At 40.8% G+C, this 25,016-nt stretch overlaps 1 protein-coding gene across 1 annotated transcript in view; it reads left to right on the top strand.

The window, feature by feature from the left end:
* Positions 1 to 12,702, top strand: part of TSPAN2 (tetraspanin 2) — a 71,161-nt gene extending 58,459 nt beyond the window's left edge. Inside the window, exons 6-8 of the mRNA XM_081946519.1 lie at positions 1,235 to 1,306; positions 3,859 to 3,942; positions 5,652 to 12,702. Coding sequence (XP_081802645.1) covers positions 1,235 to 1,306; positions 3,859 to 3,942; positions 5,652 to 5,717 — 222 coding nt within the window. The 3' untranslated portion in view covers positions 5,718 to 12,702. The remainder of the gene's footprint in view (positions 1 to 1,234; positions 1,307 to 3,858; positions 3,943 to 5,651) is intronic.
* The last annotated feature ends 12,314 nt before the right edge of the window (positions 12,703 to 25,016 follow it).

Here is a 25,016-nt window from a genome sequence, read left to right as displayed (position 1 = left end):
CATACAGTTTATTCCTCTGTTGGCTATCAATAGTTTATACAAGATGCCGGTAGCTCATGATTCAAACACTCCCAGAAGTGAGCGAACCTCAAATTAGCAAAGCTGTTTTAAAAGGAAGAGATGTCCCTCTTGAGAAGGCTCCATCAGAAATGAGAAACAACTGGAGGCAGGGGGATTGAAGGGGGGAATCTTATCAGCTTGCTTTTAAAAATCTATGGCCTTATGGAGAAGCAAATGTTCCCAATGCCAATAGAAATCTAGAGGACATTTGCTGCATGCTGGAGTTGATAAAGCTTCCAAGTGCTCCTCAAGGGCAGCTTCATGTACAGTATGTCACAATCAAGCCATGTGTCAGCCTCTACCTTGCTTGCTTGTTATCGGCTGCCATAGTAACTGGGAGGGAGGGGGTGCATGATATTTGGGAGGGGAAGCGTGCTGGTGGAGGCATCTCGAAAAAGAGAGTTTTGTTCTCACCCTCTTCTGCGCATGCTGAAGGTCTGTGTTTGGGTTTGGTCAAGGCCAACCGTGTCTGCATACCAGCTGAATGAGGCCACCTGAAGATGCATCCTACATGACACCCTTAGGGATTGGAGATTGGACATTGGGCCGGGGAAATTGGGGGCAGGGATTTGGGTAACTTTTGATAAGTGCAAGTTAGTGCTGTTTTGCCTCAGATCTTGCTTCACTTTCGCTGTTTTCATTTCATATCCAGTAAAAGTACCTTTTCTCTAACTTACTGGAGTTGGGGGTTTCCTTTCTTGGATGTTGAATGAGGCAGGCCTGACATCATGACATAACTAGGGCATATATGATTGTCGGAAGGACCTCCTATTCCAGGAAAGGGCACAACTGGCCCTTTCCACAGATGAAGCTGTGCAAAGGTTTTCCTGGCCATAGCTGCCACTTACTCAAAAGGTAGGAGCTATGAGTGTTGGAGGATCACCTGAATTGCACACAGCTCTTGAATGGAGAATTGCTATCCTATCCAAGGTTAAAGATGGAATACCTCCAGACCTAGGCAGCTCTAATTTCCATTATCACACAGACTTGTTTGAATTGAAGTTGATTTCTTTGCATCCATAAATTGGATTGAACTTATTAATACATGTTATCCTTTGAGATACAAATGAATTCTGAATAATATAATTGGGGTAAACATATTTTGGGTTTTTTTGAATCATTTGAAAATGATCATTTCGGGAAGATTGGTAATATATTATCTCTCTCCCTCCAGCTTCAATGCTGTGGGAAAGACAGTGACGTTCAAGTAAAACCCACCTGTCCAAAGGATATTGGATCGTCTAAAGTAAGTGCCTCTATTCTGTCATGTCGTTCTGAGAGTGAAGTCAAAAATAGCCTAGAATGGGATAAGATATGGTGGGAATATCATCCCCGGAGCCAGAGGAGATGATCTGGACAGGAGCCATGTGGCACCAAAGTAGGATGCCAGCAAGATGACTTCTAAGCAATTTGTTTGCTTTGCCAATTATACACACATTCATATATCTGAAGAAGACTGCAGAATAAAGCAAGCAGTATTTATTGCAGCCAACTTGCTTCTTCGGCCCTTTCAATTTGCTTGCAATCTCTGGGATGTCAGAACTGGTCATTACCATTTCCTGGTTTCCCTAAAATGAAACATCTTAGCAGAACTCTTAATTTACTTGTCATGCCAGTGAAACTTTCATTCCATAACAAGTAGCAGTGTGGATGAATTATCCTCATCAAGTTCATAATGCGGAAGAAAAAGTTAACATCCCCAATGTGATCGTATATATAGTTTGTGGTTTAATTTTTTTAAATAAAATAATTACATACATTCTATTGTTTGGTTAATTCGGACCATGTACAGGTAGTCCTCGACTTACAACCACAATTGAACCCAACATTTCTGTTAGTAAGTGAGACAGCGGTTAAGTGAGTTTTGATCATTTTACAACTTTTCCTGCCACAGTTGTTAAGTGAATCACTGCAGCTGTTAAATTAGTAACATGGTTTTTAAGTGAATCTGGTTTCCCCATATGAGTCAGTTGCCAAGTGTCTGAATTTTGATCACATGACTATGGGGATGCTGCAAAGGTTGTAAGTGTGAAAAAGGGTCAAAAATCACGTTTTCCAATGCCGTTGCAACTTCAAATAGTCACTGTTGTAAGTCAAGCACTACTTATACATGCAAGGATGCTTATATTATTCATGCAGCTTGCTGGATTTAAAGACCTTGTTGATTCCCACACCCTTACCGAGTGGTTTCTTGAGAGGTTTAGCTTAATCTGATTTCTACTCCTGAGCCAAAAATTTCTGGTTGACCACTTAAAGCTGGGGCAAAATAGAACTATATGGCAGACCTAATCAAATGGACTTAATTTTGGTTATGTGAACTTTCATACTAGTTCAGACAAAATAAACCAGACAAACATATAGTTGACAGTCTAATTTTATTTTCTGTGAAAATAAAATTAATTTATGTGAATGTCATAGATCGTGATGGCGAACCTACGACACGTGTGCCACAGGTGGCACGCGGAGCCATTTGTTAGGGCACGCAAGGCATTGCCCTGTCAGCTCCAGCATGCATGTGCACACTAGCCAGCTGACTTCAGCCTACATTTTTGGCCATTTTTCACCCTCCGGAGGCTTCCATGAAGCCTCCGGAGAGCGAAAAACAACCCAACGCGCAAACCAGAAGTTTGGGAATGGACTTCCGGTTTGCGCTTTGGGCCGTTTTTCTCCCTCCCTCCGGAGGGCGAAAAACAGCCCTGTGTGCAACCCAGAAGTCCATTCCTGAATTCTGGTTTACCTGTTGAGCTGTTTTTCCCCCTCCGAAGGCTTCAGGAGGCTTCCCTGAAGCCTTTGGAGGGGGGGAAACGGCCCTAGAGGCAACCTGGAAGTTCATTCCTGAACTTCCGGGTTGCTCGTAGTGCTGTTTTTCACTCTCTGGAGGCTTCAGGGAACCCTCCTGAAGCCTCCAGGGGGTGGGGGGAGGTGTTTTCACCTTCCTCAGGCTCCTAGAAAGCCTCTGGAACCTGGGGAGGATGAAAAACAGGTACATCACATACCAAAAGTGGGGGGAGGGTGGGGGTCACACACGCATGTGTGGGCATGTTGCACGCATAGAATTATGGGTGTGGGCATGCCCACACATGACCCCCCCCTGTGCTCCCCCCGCTTTTGGCATATGATGGCAAAAAGGTTAGCCATCACTGTCATAGATAATGCATGCTATATAGTTCAGTTCCTCTTCACTGATTTTCCTGCCTGCAAAAATAGCTTGTCCATGCATGCCACCCCAGTTTTTGACGCAGTGCAATTCTGTATTCCAGTATTTTTATCCAAAAACTGACTCTATGGGTAGACCTGGAAGATTGCATCGTATAACTAGAGAGGCCAAAATCCAAGAAAACAAGAATGAATTTGTAGGCATCTGCAGGGAATGCAAATGAGGAAGCTTACATTAAAAACATAAGAGGCATGGCTTCATCTTGACATTGTGAGAGTTGTCCTGCCATTCTGATAAAACCATCATATTCTGCAGATGCCCATGAATGCAACTATTTCAATGATTCAAGGCTGCTTTGCTGTATTGATAAGAGGAGCAGCAGCAAAGTTAAACAAGAGCCATCTTGTTATAAAACTTTTTTTAAGAAAATTAAAGATTTTACAAAAGTATAAAAATAATAATAAACAGTAAGATATTTTAAAAATAAAAAATATATAAATATATATAAATACATTTTATACACACACAAACACACACACACACACCTGCCACCTGCCACAGGTAGAGGTGATTGTTGAGAATTCATATTGGTAGATTTAGGAAAGGATTGAAGACTTTAATGTCTTTCCTCTCTTGAACAGAACTGTCTGACTGAAATAGAGACTCTTGTTAATTCAAATCTTCATTTACTTGGCATTGTTGGGATTGCAATTGCTGGAATCACAGTAAGTAATTCTGATTGTATTGACTATTGTTGTCATCGCCATGATCAACAACAACATTGTATTTACACAAACCTGAAATTTTTCCAAGCCATTGAAATTATAGCAGATTACTAAAGAGAACAGAGAATCACTGCAAGCGTCCCTTGCATGAACCTCAACTGGTATGCTGATTGGGGGAATTAAGGGGGATGAAGAACATCATAAAGTTGCTGAGCTTAAAAAATACAGCTCTAGAAGCTATGCAAGATGTAATATTCCTTGCCCACTGTAGTCACAATATCATCACCAAATTATGACTTGGGACCGAACAACAAACTACTCAACACATAGTGTCAGAGTGCCAAAATAGAACCAATAGTGAAACTGTTGATTTTCTGGCTGTAACAAATGAAACAAAAAATTATATCTCTAATCTAAAGTGAGCTCTCGTTACTTGTCCCAGCTTCTGCCAACCTAGCAGTTGCAGTAGAAAAATAGGGACCAACTTTGGTGGGAAGGTAACAGCGCTCGGTGCACCTTCGGTGTTTAGTCATGCCGGCCACATGACCATGGAGACGTTTTCAGATAGCACTGGCTCTTCGGCTTTCAAATGGAGATGAGCACTGCCCCCTAGAGTTGGGAACGACTAACACTTATGTGCGAGGGGAGCTTTTACCTTTAATCTAGATATACAGTGTGTTTATGGTATTTTAGACCTTTTTTCATATTTTGTATTTTTACCCCTTGTGTTTTATCGAAATGTGAATGTGCCATATAATAAATTAAAATATGCAGTCCTGCTCCTTCTCTGTAAATAACATGTTTTAGAGGGGAAATATGGATGTTAATTGCTCCCACACAACCAAGACCAGGATCTTGGAAGTAAAAGGGATTTCCTCGAAGTTTAGTCTTCCATATTTATACCACTTCATTATTTCATGTATGTAATCATATTTATATTGTCACTCAACACTAAGTAAGTGACTCTTGGTGGTATACAAAAAAAACCTAAAAACAATATAAATGAACAAGTTTTATTATGAATAATAGCAGTAATAAAAATAACACCTTTACAATTGTAAAGGGCACAACATTAAGATAGATAGATAGATGATAGATGATAGATAGATAGATAGATAGATAGATAGATAGATGATAGATAGATAGATAGATAGATAGATAGATAGATAGATAGATGATAGATAGATAGATAGACAGACAGACAGACAGACAGACAGACAGACAGACAGACAGACAGACAGACTTTATCTATCTATCTAGGTAGGTAGGTAGGTAGGTAGGTAGGTAGGTAGGTAGGTAGGTAGGTTCTGGGATAGGGATGTTAGATGAGGCATTAAAGCAAAATCCCTAGAAGCACTGATGATATTACCTAGTTTGGTAATAAATGTCTGCAACAAAACAGCCAAGCTTACAGAACAACAAGAACCCACAGAGTTTTATTTGCCAGTCAGAATAATTCATATGAGCCTGGCTAGGAACATAATAGTAATAAAATAGAATCAAGTAGATACCTGGAGATTTGTTTTCTTTTTTCTGAAAAGTAAGGAGAAAACAACTTTACAAAATACTTGATATCGTACTGTGATCTTGAAGTATCTAATGTCTAGTGAGCAGAGAACCAATCCAAAGAACAATCACTCAAATTCTCTGAAGCGTTGCTGATATGTGGCAAATGTTGCATCCTTTAAAATAATGCTCTCATTTTTCAGATCTTTGGCATGATCTTCAGCATGGTCCTTTGTTGTGCAATCCGAAACACAAGAGACATGCTTTAGAGCACTTCCTGTGACACTTTATTTTGAACCCAGGACTGAAGGAAAAGCAGCAACACAGTTCTGAAGAAGTGCTTGCCCACTCAACTTAACAACTGTAATCCACTTTTTTTTAATTAGGTGTTAATCAACTGACAGAAAAGGGGAGTGTTTGGTGAGTTCAAGAGTTTCCTGTGACAGCATTTAAAATTTAAAAACAATTATGACATGAGCAAGTACGACAGGCTAACAGTGCCTTTTCAAGGCCAACAGTGACATCTAAAACTAAAATTTATTTGAAGTATGACTTTGCACAGCAATGGAGGAATAGGCCCTGTATGTATGCGTGCTTATTTTGGTGCAGATGCACTTATAGCTGTATATACAGTCTCTTTGATTGTATGTATGTTTTGTGAGTGTCTCTATCTGCATGCATATTTCTGCATTATATGTATTATGCATGCACACGTGTTTATACAAACATACACACACACGCACACACTTGGGTACATTTCTTGATAAAAATTTTTTCACAATGGAGTCCTCTTTACTAATCATTTTTGGAGAAGCAGATGCCTGTAGAAAAATGAGTACTCTGCCCTATCTTCTTTCACTCTTTGGAATGTCCCATTTAAGATAATGTCAGGCGGGAAAGATCAGGACCACACGTGAAGTTGCAGTTAAAGTTATTTATTAGCATTCTTGCCTATGCACAGGAATCTACACAACTAATAATTAGCACTGCTCTGACCTTAGTATTCTTTTCTAAGGTCAGAGCAGTGTCAAGAGGGTTGCACTTAGTCCAATTGTGGGAACGTAGAGATTCTAGGCTGATTCCTCTTTTGACTCTGCCCCTGGGTTTTGCCTCCGGATAACTATATTTAAAGAAATGTGTTCTGCTTCTAAACAGCTCTCCCCTTGGAAGATTGTGCGTGTCTGTCTATGTGTGTGTGATTTATATATTTATATACATAATTGTTTATATGATAGAGATTGATGGGGAACTCACTGGCCTTTTTAAAGAAAAGCAGAACAAAACCCAAGAGGTAGTACCAAACAAGTAGAGAGCAGTTAAAGCTTTAGGTTCAAAACAAACTTTCATTGCGACTGAGACATCCTGTCCAGTCATGATTTTATGTAGCATCTATTAAAAACATGTCCACCTCAATGAGGAACTTAATTTCACTCAAGAAACTGTTCCTTCTTTGGTTCCCCCCCCCCCACAAATGCTATTTAGTATTTATTGTCCTAATTATTTTTAATATGAACCAAAAACCTTACTGTAGCATAATCTAAAATTGATGTCCAAATTATTTTACTCAGTTACTATGATGATTACTCAGTCCCTAATGCACACCATATCCCAATGGCCATTTCATGCCATTGTAACATATCACTTAAAGCAGGGGTGTCCAAACTTGAGAACTTTAAGACTTGTGGACTTCAATTCCCAGAATTCCCCAGCCAGAATGGCTGGCTGGGGAATTCTGGGAGTTGAAGTCCACAAGTCTTAAAGTTCTCAAGTTTGGACACCCCTGACTTAAAGTATGTTGATACAAAATCAATTCTGCTCATTGTGACTTGCTCTTTCACTAGTGCCCTTAGAAATGCAGCTTAGTTACTTGCTGCATAATACCCATAATGCTGTTGGCAACCTTTTATTTGTTATAACAGTTGCATGCTGGCTTTACCCAATAGGGAACATACTTAATATACAAATAATATTTATCATTATTTTCATGCTCCAGTCAAAGTTAACCATGTACTTTTATTGAAATCAATACTTCTCAAGCTTGGGTAAAAATTAACTCAATTGGTGTAATGCGTATTTGTGTGTTTAAAAGAAATGTTCTTAAAATAACATGTCCATCCACAAAATATGCAAGGCAGCTGGGTGGCCTTTTGAAGCTCAAAGCAAACTTCAAAAGCATGAGACAACAATCAGAACAGGATTATGTGTATAGGAGAATACAGACAGTCTCTTCAGTCCCCCAACAAATGTTCAGCATTACATTTAAAAATAAGGAGGAGGAGTTGTTTTTAATGATGTCAAGAACAATAACCAGTAACGGTGACAGTCATGCAACCATCCCAGGCACAGAGTTCATACCAGGCTTCATACCAATTGTTTGAACTGTGGGCACTAATACATTTGGGAAGAAGCAAAAAGCTTATGTTGAAAGGCAAGAAACGCTACATCAGAGGTTGTGTTCAGCTGGTTCTCTTCAGTTCAGGTGAACCGGTGACGGCGGCTGTGGGAGGCTCCACCCACTTGCCCCAACACAATGAGTGAGCACTGTGCACGCACAGAAGGTGGTGTGCATGCGCAGATGAGGCACGTGTGAGCAAAGAGAGCTGCTGTACATGTTTAAAGTTGCGCAGAAGATGGTGTTTAAAGTTGCCCTACATCCTGTACCTAAGAAATTGATATCAGATAAATTAACCTTCAGATTTCAATCTTTTGCTTTATCTATGTTCTCAGACTGCTCAGTCAGTGCAGCCAATTAATGCTCAAAGAAAAGCTATTTGTTCCTGCCAGAAATGTGTACAGCACATGCCGAAACCCAAGGCCTGTCTTTGGTGTTCTGGCTATAGAACTAAAATTAAAACATTGAGAGGTAAGCAGTTCTACTTTAATACACTCTGTTTTTATTATCTTGAAAAATCTAATTACTGCATGTTATTTTAACGACATCAAACTTTTATCTAGTCATGCCATGGCTATTTAAAACTGGATAAATGTAGAAATGATATAATACTCTTAAAATACCTCAGGGCTGAGTTTACAAATTATAGCGGGTTTATATTTATTTCTACTAAATTACATTAAAAATAATTTTGCAAAGTTAAGCTAGACAGAGGAAAATCGTTGTGATGCAGTCTTAATATACTGTATTACATTCAATGTGGTCCTACCACTGACTTAAATGGAAAGTGCATTGTGGAAACTTTAAATGGTCCTTTCCTGACAAGCTATAATTTTAGGAATCAGAACTCAAGCAATAATTCAGTATCTCTTTTTATTTAGTTGTTTAATTTCCTTTTAAGTAGTTTAAGTAGTAATTTCCTTTTAAATTTCCTTTTAAATAGGTAGGCTATCTGAAACAATGTGTTAGGAAATTTTCAGTTGTTAACAAAACATCGCCTTAATTGTATTATGTGTTTCATGCACATTTTTCATCAAAATACATTCAAAGAATATACTGTATTATTTCAGGGGAAGGCTTTTCACTGAGGTCTTCATTTGAAATTCAGTGTGCTGAGAACTCTACATAGGTGTCAGGAAGGGCATCTGGCCAGTAAATGCTCAGCTCCATCCAATCACCTGACTCTACCTTGAATTAAAGAATCACAGGGTTGTAAAAAGAGAATTAATCAAGTGTGTGTGTATGTATGTACGTCAAAGAAAGAAAGGGACAAGTGCCCCAAGTTGTGTGAATTGTTCCCTGCTTTCCCTCAAACTTTTATTGTGTGTATACCCCATCTCTCCAACCAATTTCAATTAACTCTACTGCTTGGCCCAGATAAGTTATTTGAAACAATTAGAAAATAACTCAAGTGATAGGGGATGTACCTAAGGAAAAGTATCAAATGCCTAATTCCCCAACTGCCATTAAGACCAATTGGATGCTGGCTGCTCCTGAGGTCCAGGTGAGGGTCTATTAAAGCAGAAGACATTACTAGAGATCTGAGTAACTAAATGGACTGTCTGGTTATTTAGGAAGCTGTTTCACCAGTTCTGCAAGTACTTCTTACCAGGAATTTGCAGTTTAACAGAAATAAATATGTAACAATTTTTAACTTTAAAAATGTCTTTGGTATGAATTATCATAATATTAAGACTGTGGAATCAATTTCTGCTAACTTTTTGATTTTAAAATGATTTCTTGAAAATGGAAGGACTTAAACTGGAGCTTGCTTTAGTGATTTCCCCATAAAGATAGGTGTTTTTTTTTAAGACAGGTAGTCCTAGTGTTACAGCAGTTCACTTAGTGGCCATTCGAAGTTACAACAGCATTGAAAAAAGTGACTTATGTTCATTTTTCACACTTATGACTGTTGTAGCATCCCCATGGTCATGTGGGGACAATTGTCTCACATTTGTGACAGTGGTGGCCCGGGGTCATGTGATTTTTGTCACCTTCCGACAAGCAAAGGGAAACCAGATTCACTTAACAACCATGTTACTAACTTAACAAGTGCAGTGATTCACTTAACTATGGCAAGAAGGGTCGTAAAATGAGGCAAATTCACTTAACAAATGTTTCACTTAGCAACAGTAACGCTGGGCTCAATTGTGGCCATAGGTCAGGGACTACCTGTAAAATCTCTTCTATTATTATGCCGGCCATTCTCAAATGAGACCAGAATCAATCTAAACCTGGAAACCGGATGTGAAAACATAGTAAAATCAGTAATTTCTGAGTCTCTGGAGGAACTCACCCTGTCCTACAATCCTCAGCTTTGCTTTGTTCCTGCCTTTTCTGTTTGCCATCCTATGTTTCATTGAGACTGAGATCTCATTCAGCCAAATCACACATCAGCATGTGTCAATGTTGTTGCACTACTTTCCCATTCTATGTTCCAGCTTTCAGAAGTCTTTGGGAAGTTGCTTCATGTCAGTCCATGTAACTGGTACGCATAAGTTTGGGGATTCTTTGGGAAAGACTTTGAGAAATCTTCTGTGTTCCAAATGTTCCACATCACAAATTCTATTTAATCTGTGCTCCTGTTTTTCATTTTTATTGTTTTTCTCTTCTCATTTGGGTTTTAGAAGAGATGGGTGAGCTGTTGTTGCTGTAAATGCAGATGAGAAGCGAACCCTGTTTTAGTCTGGTAGTTGCATTTTTATGCTGGGAAACTCTGAGCTAGATAACATCATCAGTGCTAGTGATGGCCCTGATGATGTTACCTAGTTCAGATAATGAAATGTATTCAAGAAAACAACCAAGCTCAGAGAGCACCAAGGACCCCTCATGTGAAGCCTGAACTACAAATATGCTCCTTTATTATGCTGGGAAAGTACACCAACTACCTGTACTAGCCCAAAAACAGTAATATTGAACAAGTATCAGGTAATAAATAGTTCCAAATTGTCTCCTGGGGACCATTTGTGATTTTTATGAAATGACTGTCTTTTGTAGACCTCAGACCTCCTTACTGAACAATGCTGATAAATAAGCTGTGGCTTAAACACCAGGATGGGAAGGCAGGGAGGGGAATATGATAGCTATGAAGATGGATTGGAAAACACATGCACTGTCTGGTAATGGGAAAAACAGTAGCAGAGACCTTCCTCTATACATGCATGCCATTGCTTTTTAAGAAGAAGAAATGTATTGGAGTGCTGGCAAATTTTGTTGTTGCACTCGTGAGATTGAAGAAACCAGTCTTGCTTCCCAAATGTTATCCATTGTTGCTTGGCTGCTTCTTTATCTTTAAGTGCCTTTTGAGGAACAGGATAGAATACCAAGTCTATAAATAGAATTTTGAAATTAAAATCAAACCTGAAGCTTATTGAAGTGAGTTCCCATCTACTTGCTTGAATCACGCCGTCTCTATTTTTATGGGCATAATTGTTAGCACTTGTTTTAAGATCACCTACTCCTAAAAAATAATGAAAGACTATGTGCTTGACATGCAAGTCAGAATTATATATATTCTTTATGTGTGAAAAAAATATATCTTACCAGTGCCTTTAAAAACATCATGGCTCTATTCTCCTGATCTTACAATTTCCAGTGTCATTTTGGTGAGGGAGTCCCTTACATGGAATTACATCTCCAAAATATCATATCTTGAATGTTGGGAAGGATTCATTCTTGGGCTACATTTTTTTCTATGGCATGTAAATTATATATCTATGTTATTGGCACTTACATTTTCTGAGTTGTTTCATTGAGAGGACCAAGTCAGACATGCTAAGAATGACCCAAAGCCATGAGAACTAGCCCAAAGGCTTCTTTTCCAGGTTTATGTGGTACAGTGTAAGATATTCCTGATAATTCACTACTGGGGTACATGGATGCCATTTTGATTTTTGTAAGATACATACACCTTTTAAATTATGTTATTGCCTCGTTGACTGAAATTTGAAATTCTCCTTTTTATCACAGCTGTGTTGAGAAATACAGTATTTCTGTATTCTAACAAATGATCACCATAAATATACTAGAGGCAGCAGTTTTAGAAAGATGTGGAGGTTGTAGGGCTAGATTCTCCCAAAGTTAGATTCTTCACGGGAAATAAAACAGCACTTATTATACCTACACCTATAGATATACAGGCTACCTCAGCACTATGACACTGCAAATGTGTAAAGCAGTGCCTTATTATAGGAGAAAAAGCAAAAAAAATTGAGGAGCCTTTAAAAAGCACTTATTAAACCTTCTTTTGAACAGCAGCTTGTCCTACTTTTTGCTCTTTATAAAGCCATGGGCACATTATGCATCTAATAGATGCTCTGTCCTGCTTCATACAAATTCTCAGTAACTCTGGGGATTATTATACTGAGTTCCAGACCTTTCACTGTCTTTAGGGAGTAGTGGATAATATCAGCTGGAAAACTGGGCTTCATTCCTCCCAGCAATTATGCATGGATCAAGCAGGATCAGAAAGGTACAGCATCTGAAGATAGCTGTATGCTTACTCTGCAGATTCCCTTTGTTGAATCCATTATTTTATTTAATAATACATTAATTTCTATTGCAGTAGTTGTACATAACTAGAATTTTCACTCCTTAAAACGTGTATTTTGGAATTTGTGCAAAAGACTTCATTAATTCTCCAAGTTGATGGAAATACTCCTCCTTTCTGATGTTTCTGCTATCTAGCAGCATCATGCATCAAGCTGTTTTCATGGGGGACTAAGCATATTTCCCATGTAATTGTGTAAATGTTATTAGCAATTGATGTTATTGAAACATATTCTGTTTTCTTAATGCATTTTTATCACTGTTTCTCTACTGAAGTTGATGCAAAAATCTAATAAAAATAATCTGAATGAAAATGAGTAGGGGCATTTGTTAGCTTACTTTACAAGATGTGTCACATACGCCGTTTCCTTTCTCAGATATATCCACTGTATTATGCAATAAAAGATAATATTCTGGGGATGAAAGAAGGTAGAAATAGAAATAGCACTTAGGCTTATATAATGCCCCATAGTGCTCTACAGCATTCTCTGAGCAGTTTACAATGCCAGCATATTGTCCCAAACAGTCTGGTTCCTCATTTTACTGATCTCGGAAGGATAGAAGGCTGAGTCAACCTTGAGCTTGTTAGGACTAAACTCCAGTCTGGGGCAGAGTTAGCCTGCAATACTTTATTCTTAACTACCGCACCACCAGGATATAAGATTTTATCCTAAGATATAATGTGCTGTGCTCAAATACACGTTATAGGAGACCATATGTGTTATGATAAATATCTTTTAGAGCTGTGCTGACAGGAATTTAACCTGAATTTTTATTTCATTTTGATTACTCTCCTGTAAATTCAATGAGCTGATTGCTTTTTACTTATAATATTTGAGCAACATTGTTTTAGACTAGTTAAGGTGTAGGAGTGCTACATTAATTATCTTTGTTCTTCCAATGTAAATTACTGCAATGTTTTGCTTGCTCATTTTCTTAAGAAAATTGTGACACAATTTCACCTCAAATACACTGATTATTTTAAGAAGTCAAGCTGGGTGCCTCTTTTTCAAATGAATGGTTCCTTAGCATACATTGTAAATATAAAATGACAAATGTCTAGAGGCTAAAATAAAACACTTTTATTTATAATTAACAAAAAAAGAGGAGTCATGAACTAATTAAATAAGTGTCCATGGTTTCTTCCTACTAGAATTCAAATATGTAGGTAACAGATGCATATAATTGTAGTTGGGATGTTTAATTCACAATGGAAATAAACTTGCATATACACACTTCTCTACACTTCCAAGAAGATTGGCAATCATTTTTCCTATATATTATTTGTCCTGTTCACGTATTACAATCAGAAATAATTATTCTTTTCTCTTGCCTTGCTTATAGGAAAAGCAGGAAATTCTGTTCGCTGCTATCTACAGTACCATTAAAAACTCCTAAGTTAAAAGAAGAAAATGAACCTTTTCTATAACTCTGTACTTATAGAATTCCTTGTTAAATGAAGCTTGGTAGACCACCCAACTGCTAGGTTTTTTTTATTAAAAGTTTTAACAAATTTTACAAATATTACCCTTTCCAATCCTCCGACCCTCCCTCCCCCAACCTCCCAGAGCAAAATACAGGGTATAAACATTTAACAATCATACGCTAACATAAGCTAACTAATTTTAACATCCTACCTCCTCTTGTGCTTTAATTCCCCTTTTGTTAAGCTAATTTTAGGTAAATTGTAACATTCTTTGTGCCTTCACTCATAAGCTAATTGAATTTTTTTAGTCCGATATTTATTTTGAATATAGTCAATCCATCTTCTCCATTCCAACTTATATTTCTCATCCGAATGGTCCTTCAAATATGCTGTAATTTTGGCCATCTCTGTTAGATTTAATACTTTTAGCATCCATTCTTGAATAGTAGGCAATTCTTCCCTCTTCCAGTACTGCGCCACCAACAATCTTGCTGCCGTCGTTAAGTTCAAAATCAAATTAGTCTCTATAACTGTACAGTCTGTAATTATACCTAACAAAAATAACTGGGGAGTGAACTTTATCCTCTTTTAAAGTATATTTTGAATAACCCACCATATTTTTATCCAAAATGCTTTGACTTTTTTGCAAGTCCACCATATATGATAATACGTAGCATCAACACAATCACATCTCCAACATTTAGGTTGTAAATTCGAATACATAGAAGATAACTTTTCGGGATCTAAATGCCATCTATACAACATCTTATAAAAATTTTCTCTCAAATTCTGAACTTGCTATAATTTTACATTTCTTACCCAAATCTTTTCCCATGTTTCCATCATTATTAGCTGTTTGAAATTTTGTGCCCATTTTATCATACAGTCTTTAACTAACTCTGTTTCAGAATCTATTTCTATCATTATATTATACAACCTTTTTATATGCATTTAACTCTGGTCCCTAATTTGTTTTACCAAACTATCCTCATTTTGCATGATACCAATTGTCTGATCTTTTTTTCATCTAGCTTGTAACTGTCCATACTGGAACCAGGTTTGAATTACCCTTTCCTCTCTTAATACATTCAAAGGCTTTAACTGTAGTACACCTCTCTCTATATTAAGAAGTTCTCTATATGGAATTACATCCTGTTTTTGTTCTATACTTATATTCTCTATCGCATGTCTGAGTACTACCCACATAGGTATCTTATCATTTAACCTATATTGGTATTTTTTCCAGACACACAATAGGGCATTCCTTAATATATGGCTTTTAAAAATCTTATCCACCTTCTTATCATATATTAAATAAGCGTGCCAACCATATACCACATCATATCCCTCAATATTCAGTATTCTATCCTCTGTTAGATTAATCCAGTCACTAATTGTTGATAAAACTACTGTTTCATAATATAATTTTAAATTGGGCATTTTCAAACCTCCTCTTTCCCGTATATCTTGCATTATTTTATGTTTCACTCTTGGTTTCTTCCCTGCCCAGACAAAGTTATTAATACCTTTCTGCCATTCTTCCAAATTTGCATCTTTCTTGCTCCCCCCACAGCTTCTGTGTTTGTATTTGTAATTTCCTGGATTATTGTCTAGGCTTGCTGCATCTTTAATTCTTGCTCTTTGCGTTTAGTGGCCACTCGAGTTTGTCTTTGTTCCATAATTTCTTCCATCTCCTCAGGTAAGTCCAGAGCTTGAGCAGCTCCTGCTTGTACCTGAATATCTTGCTGTCTGGTCTCGCCCGTTTCTTTCTTCCTCTAGCTCCTGGGGATGGGGGGTATTCAGCCTTTAATACATTGCTATAGAAATCTCTTGCTTTCCAAACTGAGTTAAGACAATATCTTTCACCTTGATAATTCACCACCAATCCGGCTGGGGCCTCCCATCTAAATTGTATCTGGCTATTTCTAAGTTCGTCCACTAAAAATGCATAATCCTTTCTGGACCTCAACATTTTTGGAGGATTTCCTTCAATACTACCAGGTCTTGTCATGCCACTTGTAACTTATTTTTGTAAGTTGCTTGCAGTATTTCATTCCTAGTTTTCCTGGTGACAAAATAAATTACAATATCTCTTGGTATTTGTCTTTGTCTGGCAATCCATGAATTGACACTGTAAATTTTATCGATCTGCTAGGCACACTCTACCTTTGGTTCACAAGTTAATTGAGCAAAAGCTTCAGCAAAAATATCTCTCAGATCTTCTTGGTTAGGTTCTTTCAAACCCCTTATTCTTAAGGCAAATTCCATTGTTCTGTATTGTATCATTGTAACTTCTGCCTCTGATTTATCGATTTTGCTTTGTGCCTCCTCAATTTTATTTTCCAACTTGATATTAGACTGATTAATTTCTTCCACCTTCTCATCCAGAGATGTTACGTAACCAAATAGACCTTTAAATGCATCTACAATGTCCTCCCTAATCTGTTGATTACGGGTTTGGATTAAATCCTTAATTCCAGACATTTCCTCAGACATCTCTTTAAAAGCATTTGAAATCTTTTCCTCCAAAACAATGGCATGGTCTTTTAATGCATTTTGGAGAGCCTCAAGTGTCAGAGTTTGTGTTTCTACTGGGGGTAATAAAGATTGTAATTTCTGTGTCTGGGCTGGGGAACTTCCAGCACTCTTGGAAATGCTTAGTTTTGTTTGTTTTGAAGCCATTTCCAGATATTCAAACAAACTTTTCAACAGCCAGTTTATTGAGTCCAAAAAGTCCACCTATTCCCTCAAATTTGTTAACTAATACTGTTTTCTTTGATCTTAAACTCTTGAGTCTTTTAATATCGTTAGCAGGCAGTTAACAAGTGCCATCCCTTTTAGGTTTCACTTTCAACACACCCTTTATTATTCAATCGCCATCTTAAGTCCCTTTGTCTTCACAGTCTTCACAGAGGGAAGTATATTACATTGGAATTAAGGTTTGTACTTACAATTATATTCCCTCCTTTTTTGCTCTGCCTGCGTATCAATCAAATATAGATTTAAACATTGACAGCAGGGGTTGTCGTGACATTTCATTTCTGCAAAAGCAGAAGCGCCCCGGAAGAGGAGCTATGTCGGGCTTCTGGGGAGCTCTCACCCTTCGCACCCCAGAGTTTCTCCTGGGGGTGCCGGGGAGCTCTACCGTCTCCCGTCTGCTCACCCCCCCTTTTCCCAAGGGGGGAGTTTTCAAGCCGCTAGACAGCTGATTTACGCTGTTCTAACAGCTTACTCAGTCACGGGGCTGGTGTTCCCTAGGGAGCGTCTCCCAACGCCGATGGTGCCACCGGAAGACCAACTGCTAGTTTTAAGGTATCCTTAAATATTCTAACCAGATATTGAAGAAAACAACACCCCTAACTCATGGCAAACTACTGTATATAAACAGCAAACTCCCTTCTAACATTGAAGACATTACCAAATTGGGCAATGAAACATCTGCAAGCAAGCAACCAACCTCACAGAGCACCAAGGACTCCATAGTTCAGCCCTAAGATACATATATTTTCTATTATTTATTTATTTATTTATTTATTTATTTATTTATTTACCAAATTTAATCACCACCCATCTCATGGTTTGACTCTGTGAGGCTTACAGCAAGATAAAATTGAATGATTATAATTATAACAATTGATTAAAATTACAAAAATTAAAACAAGCTAAAATACAAGGGTTTGGAGGACAGAGGTGGGGTGGCCTTCTCTGTTAGTGTATCAACCATCTCTAGCTAGGGACCTCCTGCCAATTGGTATAGCTAGAATTTAAGGCTTTTCCTGAAATCTCAAAGGGGGGGGGCAGATCTCACCTCCTGTGGCAAGATGGTCCAAAGGACAGCAAGCATGGCAGATAAGGCTTTTCTCCTAGATCCCACCAGCTGAAATGCCTTGGCTGATAGGATCCGCAGTCAGCCGCTTCTGTCAGCATGAATTGAATGTGCCAATCCCATTCAGGAACGATGATTCCACAGCTATCCTGGATCCATGCCATAAAGGGCTTTAAAGGTAATAACGTGGGCGTGGCAGGGGAAGGATACTGCAAAATCCCCATTCCCTCCCCACCCCTGGAGAAAGATATTGCAAAATCTCCATTCCCACCCCACTCTAGGGCCAACCAGAGGTGGTATTCGCCGGTTCTCCAAACTATTCAAAATTTCTGCTACCGGTGTTCCACAACCTGCTGAATTTCACTCCTGGTGCCACTGCATTTTGGACCAAAATGCTTCCAAAAGCTACTAGGATAGCCCCATTTAGAATGCATTGCAATAATCCAAGCAGGAAATGACTAGAATGTGAGTGAGGTTCCCCACAATCTAGAAAAGGGCAAAAATGGTGCACCATACAAATTTGTATGACGGCTCTCCTAGCCACAACTGCCAACAGGAGTTTGAGCAGAAGTCATACATCTAGAAGAAACTCCAAATTGTGCATCTGGTCTGTCTGGGGTAGTGGCATTGATGAAAACTCATTGCTGAAATTGGACTCTTTGAATGTAACAACCTACTTGAGTATATCATTATTCACAGATGGCTCTTTAATCTTCTGTGTCAGCTTCTGTTCTTCCCTCATCTGAGGCAATCATATATCTCCTTGCTCTGCCTGGGCTTTTTGGCTGGAAGTCAACTGTTAGTATTTGGGATAGATACTTTTTAATTTTTGTAGTGTTTTAGAAAAATATTGATTTCAATATTGAGTTTGTTTTGAATACATTTAAAAAAGCTAAATTCAAAGGATTCCTTTTCCTTAGGGACTGTAGTATATTACAAAAATTACAATGCATAAAGATACATTTTGGACTGAGGCATCTTGAATGTTTATTTGGAGAGGGAATATTGTTTAGATCAGGGGTGTCAAACTTGCAGCCTGCGGGCCAGTTGCGTCACATGCTGGCCATGCCCATGTCTGGTTTAGCGAAGGGGGAAAAGTCGCAATACGTAATGTGACGATGTTGTGACAACATGAGTTTGACACCCCTGATTTAGATTATATTTTTTCCCCACAGATAAGTTACTTCGTGTCATTTTACATCTTTGTATAGTTTCTATTTCCATACTGAAACTATACTATGTCTTAAAATGATGGATAATACAACTATTAAAGTGGTGAGGGGGGCACAACCATTTTTGACTGGGGAACTTGTTTCTACTCCTCTACCCCACTGGGGCATGACCAATGCCACAATGAAATCACGGCAATGGGCGAGGATAGTGATTTCCATTTGAAAAGATGAATTTAAAGTATGAAATTACAGGTTTATTTTAAACCCTGCCATGTTAACATTTTAAGCTTTGCCAATTGCGAAGACTCTGAAGGTTATAATGGGATTCTAGAGCACCAGCTTACCCATTCCAGTTAAAGCCAGAAGATCTCTACTAGAAAGAAAAAGCATTTCTCTGAAAAACAAAAAATTATAGTAAGTTGCCTGTATGAAGGCTTAGTCTGGATGATTCACAACATTTGGAGATTTGAGCAATTCATTATTTGGCAAGTGGTGGCAGTGGCAAAGAATAGATAAGAGTTTACAAGCACCAAATTGTAGAAATTTCCAACAGCACAGCAGACTCTAAAAAAACAACAAGAAGTGAGTGCTTGAAATCGCAAGGCTTATAGATCCGGTTGTAATTACCAAGATTCTAATTACCTTGGTTTGATTACACAAGATCTTGGTTTAAGTTGTTTATGTTATGTATTCATTACACGTTAAGGCCACAGTCTTGCACAACACAGCAAAATTTACAACTAAGTGGCGCTTCTGAATAAAGGGCTGGTGGGAGGGAGGATTAAATATCTTCACCACACTTGCCCATGTGATGACTTGGGAAGCAGGCAGTTTTTTCCATATTACTACTGTTTTTCCATCCAGTAGTAGAAAATGAATTGGAACTTTTGGCATAACTCAGCCATCACTGAGGCAATATAAACCATAAAGTCTACGTCTACGAGAACATGTTGAATTCATAAACATTCCAAAATCTATGTGTCAGGGGTTTTTGTCAATAAAATAATGAAGGCTTACAATAGAATTACTACCTTCTGATGGAAAATAAGTTTTTGCAAACATTCGGTATCTCACAATGAGGAAACTGTAATAAAAATTCCAACAGCAATGTGCACTCAATGCTTTTACTAGACCAAAAATCACAGTACCAGGTAAATCTATACAGGTTTTGACTTCAATATTATCAGACTCTCATTCCCCCACCCCACCCCTGCAAGCCGTTGCATTTCAAAGTCTTGAATAAAAGTATTATGGTGGATTTGGAGCCTATAGTATAAGGCTTAATAATAATAATAATAATAATAATAATTTAAATTTATTAGCCGCTCCCTTTCCGAAAAGGACTCGGGGCGGCGTACAATGGAGTAAAAAACATATAACATTTACATAAATCCATGACATACATAAGTACAAAGACACACATGTTCGGAGGAGGTTAACAGATACAATACATAGACAATTAAAAACCATTAAAATACCCTAATTACAAAACCCCATGTACAATCCAAATTCAAAATGTTAAAAAACAGACAGTCAGGAGGAGTACGAGAAAATTACGGTTGAGCCAGGCCAGATAGTTGGAAGAGGTGGGTTTTCAGTTGTACACGGAAGGAGCGGAGATCGGAAGTAATCCTGATGTCCCGGGGGAGGTCATTCCACAGGGCTGGGCCCATCACAGAGAAGGCTCTGCTCCTGGGTGTCGCCCCCCGACACTGTTTGGCGGTCGGCACCCGGAGAAGTCCCTCTCTGTGAGAGCGGATTGGTCGTAGGGATGTGTGGGGCAGGATGCGATCCTGCATGTAACTAGGCCCTGTGCCATGGAGCGCTTTAAAGATCATAATCAAGACCTTGAAACGCACTCGGAAGACCACAGGAAGCCAGTGCAGCTCGCGCAGGAGAGGTGTTACAGGGGAGAATCTAGTCCTCCCCATGATCACCCGCGCGGCCGCGTTCTGGACCAACTGTAGTCTCCGAGTGCATCTCAAAGGAAGCCCCATGTAGAGAGCATTGCAGTAGTCCAGGCGAGACGTCACCAGCGCATGGGTGACTGTGCGTAGGGCATCCCGGTCCAATAAGGGGCGCAATTGGCGCATCAGGCGAACCTGATGGAACGCCCCCCTTGCCACGGCTGTTACATGGTCATCCATGGACAGCCGGGCATCCAGGAGGACGCCCAAATTGCGCACCTGTTCCATAGGGGCTAGTTGCACGCCCCCAATGGCCAGAGAAGGAAACACCTGGTTGAACCGGGGCGCCGGAAGCCACAGCCACTCCGTCTTGGAAGGGTTGAGTTTCAGTCGGTTGCCATCCATCCAGATCCGTACGGCCTCCAAACACCGGGACATCACTTCGATGGCCTCATTGGGGTGGTTTGGGGTGGAGATGTATAGCTGAGTGTCATCAGCATACAGATGATATCCCACCCCAAAACCACGGATGATCTCGCCCAGCGGTTTCATGTATGTGTTGAACAGGAGAGGCGAGAGTACCGAACCCTGTGGCACTCCACATGTGAGAGGCCTCCGGGTCGATCTCTGCTCCCCTGCCAACACACGTTGCGTCCGGTCAGTGAGGTAGGAGCCAAACCACCGTAACACGGTGCCCCTGACTCCCAACCCCTCCAGCCGGTGCAACAGGATACCATGGTCGATGGTATCGAAAGCCGCCGAGAGGTCTAATAGGACCAGGATAGAGGAACAACCCCTATCTCTGGCCCGCCAGAGATCATCCACCAATGCGACCAAGGCCGTCTCCGTGCTGTGCCCGGGTCGGAAGCCGGACTGGCGCGGGTCTAGATAATCATTTTCCTCCAGGTGGCGTGGGAACTGCTGTGCCACCACACTCTCTACAACCTTCACTAAAAAAGGAAGGTTGGAGACTGGACGGTAATTGACTAGGTCCGTCGGGTCCAGGGAAGACTTCTTGAGCAGGGGTCTCACCATCGCCTCTTTCAAGGCGGCTGGTAGAGACCCCTCACCCAACGAAGTGTTCACTAGGACCAGGAGCCAGTCACGTGTAACCTCCCAGGATGCCAGTACAAGCCAGGAGGGACACGGGTCCAATAAACATGTGGTGGGTCGCAGACGTCCACGCAACCTGTCCAAATCCTCGATGGCAACCGAATCAAACTCCTCCCAAAGCGGACCCTCAAGACTCGCCACGGGCGTCTCTACTGAACCACTGAAAGGGGTCCATCCCATCCGGATTTGAGCGACTTTGTCATGTAGATATTTCCCAAACTCCTCTGCTCTACCCTGTAAAGGGGCTTCCCGCGGCCTCTCAAACAAGAGGGAACGAGTCACCCGAAACAAGGCGGCAGGGCAGTTATCTGCAGACGCAATAAGGGCGGCGCAATGTTGACGTTTGGCCGCTCTTAATGCCACAAGGTACGTCCTCAAGTAGGCTCGTGCCTGTGCTCGGTCAAATTCGGAACGAGAGGATCTCCAACGACTCTCTAGGCGTCTCCTTTGGCGTTTCATCACCCTTAGCTCCTCGGTAAACCAGGGAGCCAGGGTGGTTTGTCGCCGCAGGAGAGGCCGCAAAGGCGCCACCCGGTCCAGGGCCCCGGTAGTCGCACTATTCCATGCGTCTACCAGGTCCTCCACTCGGGGGCGGGTCAAATCCACAGGAGGTGGCCCAAGCTCCGTCTGGAACCTATCTGGTTCCAACAGGCGCTTGGGGCGGAACCATCTAATACCTTCCGGTTCCGCCTCCTCGCGGTGTGGGGTAGCACCAGGGAAGTCCAGCCGGAGAAGATAGTGATCCGACCATGACAGGGGAGTAATGGCTAAGTCCCCTATTCCCTGATCACTCATCCACCGGCCTGAGACAAAAACAAGGTCCAGCGTGTGGCCTCCCTCGTGAGTAGGGCCCTGAATTAACTGGGTCAGGTCCATGGCTGTCATGGAGGCCATGAACTCCCGAACCCCCTCAGACGCTTCTCCCATCGACGGCAGATTGAAATCCCCCATCACTATAAGGTTGGGGGTCTCAATCGCCACCGATGAGATCAGCTCAAGGAGTTCAGGCAGGGCCGCTGATGTATAGCGAGGAGCCAGGTATACTATCAGCAGGCCCAACTGCCTCCCTGGGCCCCATCTCACAACAAGGGACTCACACCCGGATGTCTGTGGCACGGTGAACTCTCTCGGCTCAAGGTCTTCCCGAATAATCACTGCTACCCCGCCGCCCCTCCCCTGGGCCCGAGGCTGATGAAATGCTCGATAACCTGGTGGGCACAATTCAACGAGGGGTAAACCTCCCTCGGAGCCCAACCAGGTCTCGGTTATTCCTGCGAGGTCCGGCTCCCCCTCCAAGATAAGATCATGAATGAGGGGGGCCTTATTAACAACGGACCTCGCGTTGCATAACAGCAGTCTCAGGCCTTGGGCCTGTGGAACCTGACCACCTAGTATGCAGGGGTTGGTACAAACGACCGGGAATGACCAAAAACCCCGGTCTCCCAACCGACTGCGCGTTCTTAATGTGTCCTCGCACCTGCCCCTCCCCACGACCGTTGGTATCAAAGAGCCCTGTAATGGAATGTTATCCTCCCTTTCCTCACCCGCTCCATTCCTTCCTCTTTCGACCACACCTAATTGCCTGGCTCTACTATCACTCCTGATCTGGTCCTTCCCCCCCCCACCCTTAAAACCCTTTATAAATTTTAAAAAACAATTAACTAAAAAACCCCTTAAAGCACGCTTGCTGAGTCAAGCGACTGCTTTTCAGGACTTAAGCTTTCATCGGCACTAACCAAATGGTTAGTAACCAAAAATCATGAAATTTGTGATCTAACATATCTGGGGAGTGTCCAGTTGCCCATATTTGTATGCTCCTCTCTCCAACTCCGTGGAGCAGAAATAAAGGAATGGCTGAACAAAAGGAAGAACGACGAAGACGTAAAATCTCTGTTTCCAGATCTGTACTCTTAAGTACATTTGAGATTACTTGCAACTGAAACTGCCCGGCAGAGAACGAGAGGGTGGGGAGCCACGATTGTTCAGCGATAAGGCAGCGAACAGGCTGGAGCACTGAGATGACCGTGGGGTTTAAACAAAAGGAAAACAATTCCAAGCAATCTTTTGCGTGCCAAAGCAACCCCGCGGAATTGTCAAAAAGACCTTCCAAAGAATTGGCACTTGGAAAAGATGGGGAAGGGTAAAGGGTGAGCCGAAACATGGAAAGTCTTGTCATTGGAGGAGCTATAATTGCTGCGGCCAATGACGACGCGCCGCCGGGCAGCCAGGTGAGTAAATGGGAGCGGGAAGAGAAAGGAATCCTTGTCCGTCACCAGACCCGAGGAGACCAAGTTGGAATGGGCTCTCCTTTTTCACGGGCGCCTCTTACGATCAGATTTCATTTCCATTACGTTTTTTTGTCTCACGACCCCACCCAAGTCCGACGCTAGCATACAAGGAAAATCGTGCTTAGGGGTAGAAAGCCTTCTTGCATTAGAGAAGGCAGAGTATTTTTTAGAAGTAGGACGAAACCGTTCTTAAAACGTAGCAAATGAGGCTTGTTGCGCTGGGAAAGCTGCATCTTTGACTTCTGTATCCGTCATTCAGTTGTGAAGTAGATGCCCAAATAGGTTTTTTTAAATAAGAAAAAAAAAGCTGTCTGGGGGTTTTCTCTGTAGGAAAAGTGCAAATAATATTCCACCATGGCCCCAGTTCAGAAAGCTGCATTTTTCTGAAGGGTTGACAGCAGCAAAAGAAGAAGAAAAATTATCATTGGGAAATATGATGGAGGAAATATGATGGATTGGTGTCACCTGCCATTTGCAGATGGTGCTTCGTGACCCAAAGGCAATTGGATATTTTTCCTCCTGTTCCCCTTTCTTGGGAACAGGTTTCCCACCCCTTCAGCCAGCAAGTCTTTCAGAAAGGGACAACTACTAGTATAATAACAATAGAACAAGGTATTTCTAATAGTGAAGCCTCATTTCAAACTTGTTCATAACCTACAAGTGCTGGATCAAAAGGACTTCCTGCCAGAGCATTTCCTATTGCAGCTCAGCAGAAAATATAACACAATGTAGTTGCCAACTGCTGTGGCAAATACCGTAAATGAGCTGCACTTGAATGTGCAGCTTTTCCTGCCATGGTAATTCTATGATAGGAAATCTTTTGGCAGGCATGCAACATTTCAGAAGATCTACCACTTCTGCACACAATGATTCATGAACACTTCAGAAGAGGGAAA

The sequence above is a fragment of the Natrix helvetica genome, assembly GCF_964273705.1.
Source record: "Natrix helvetica genome assembly, chromosome: 3".
Lineage (NCBI taxonomy): Eukaryota > Metazoa > Chordata > Lepidosauria > Squamata > Natricidae > Natrix > Natrix helvetica.
Note: the sequence above shows the minus strand (reverse complement) of the source record. Positions and strands in the feature narration are given on the sequence as shown.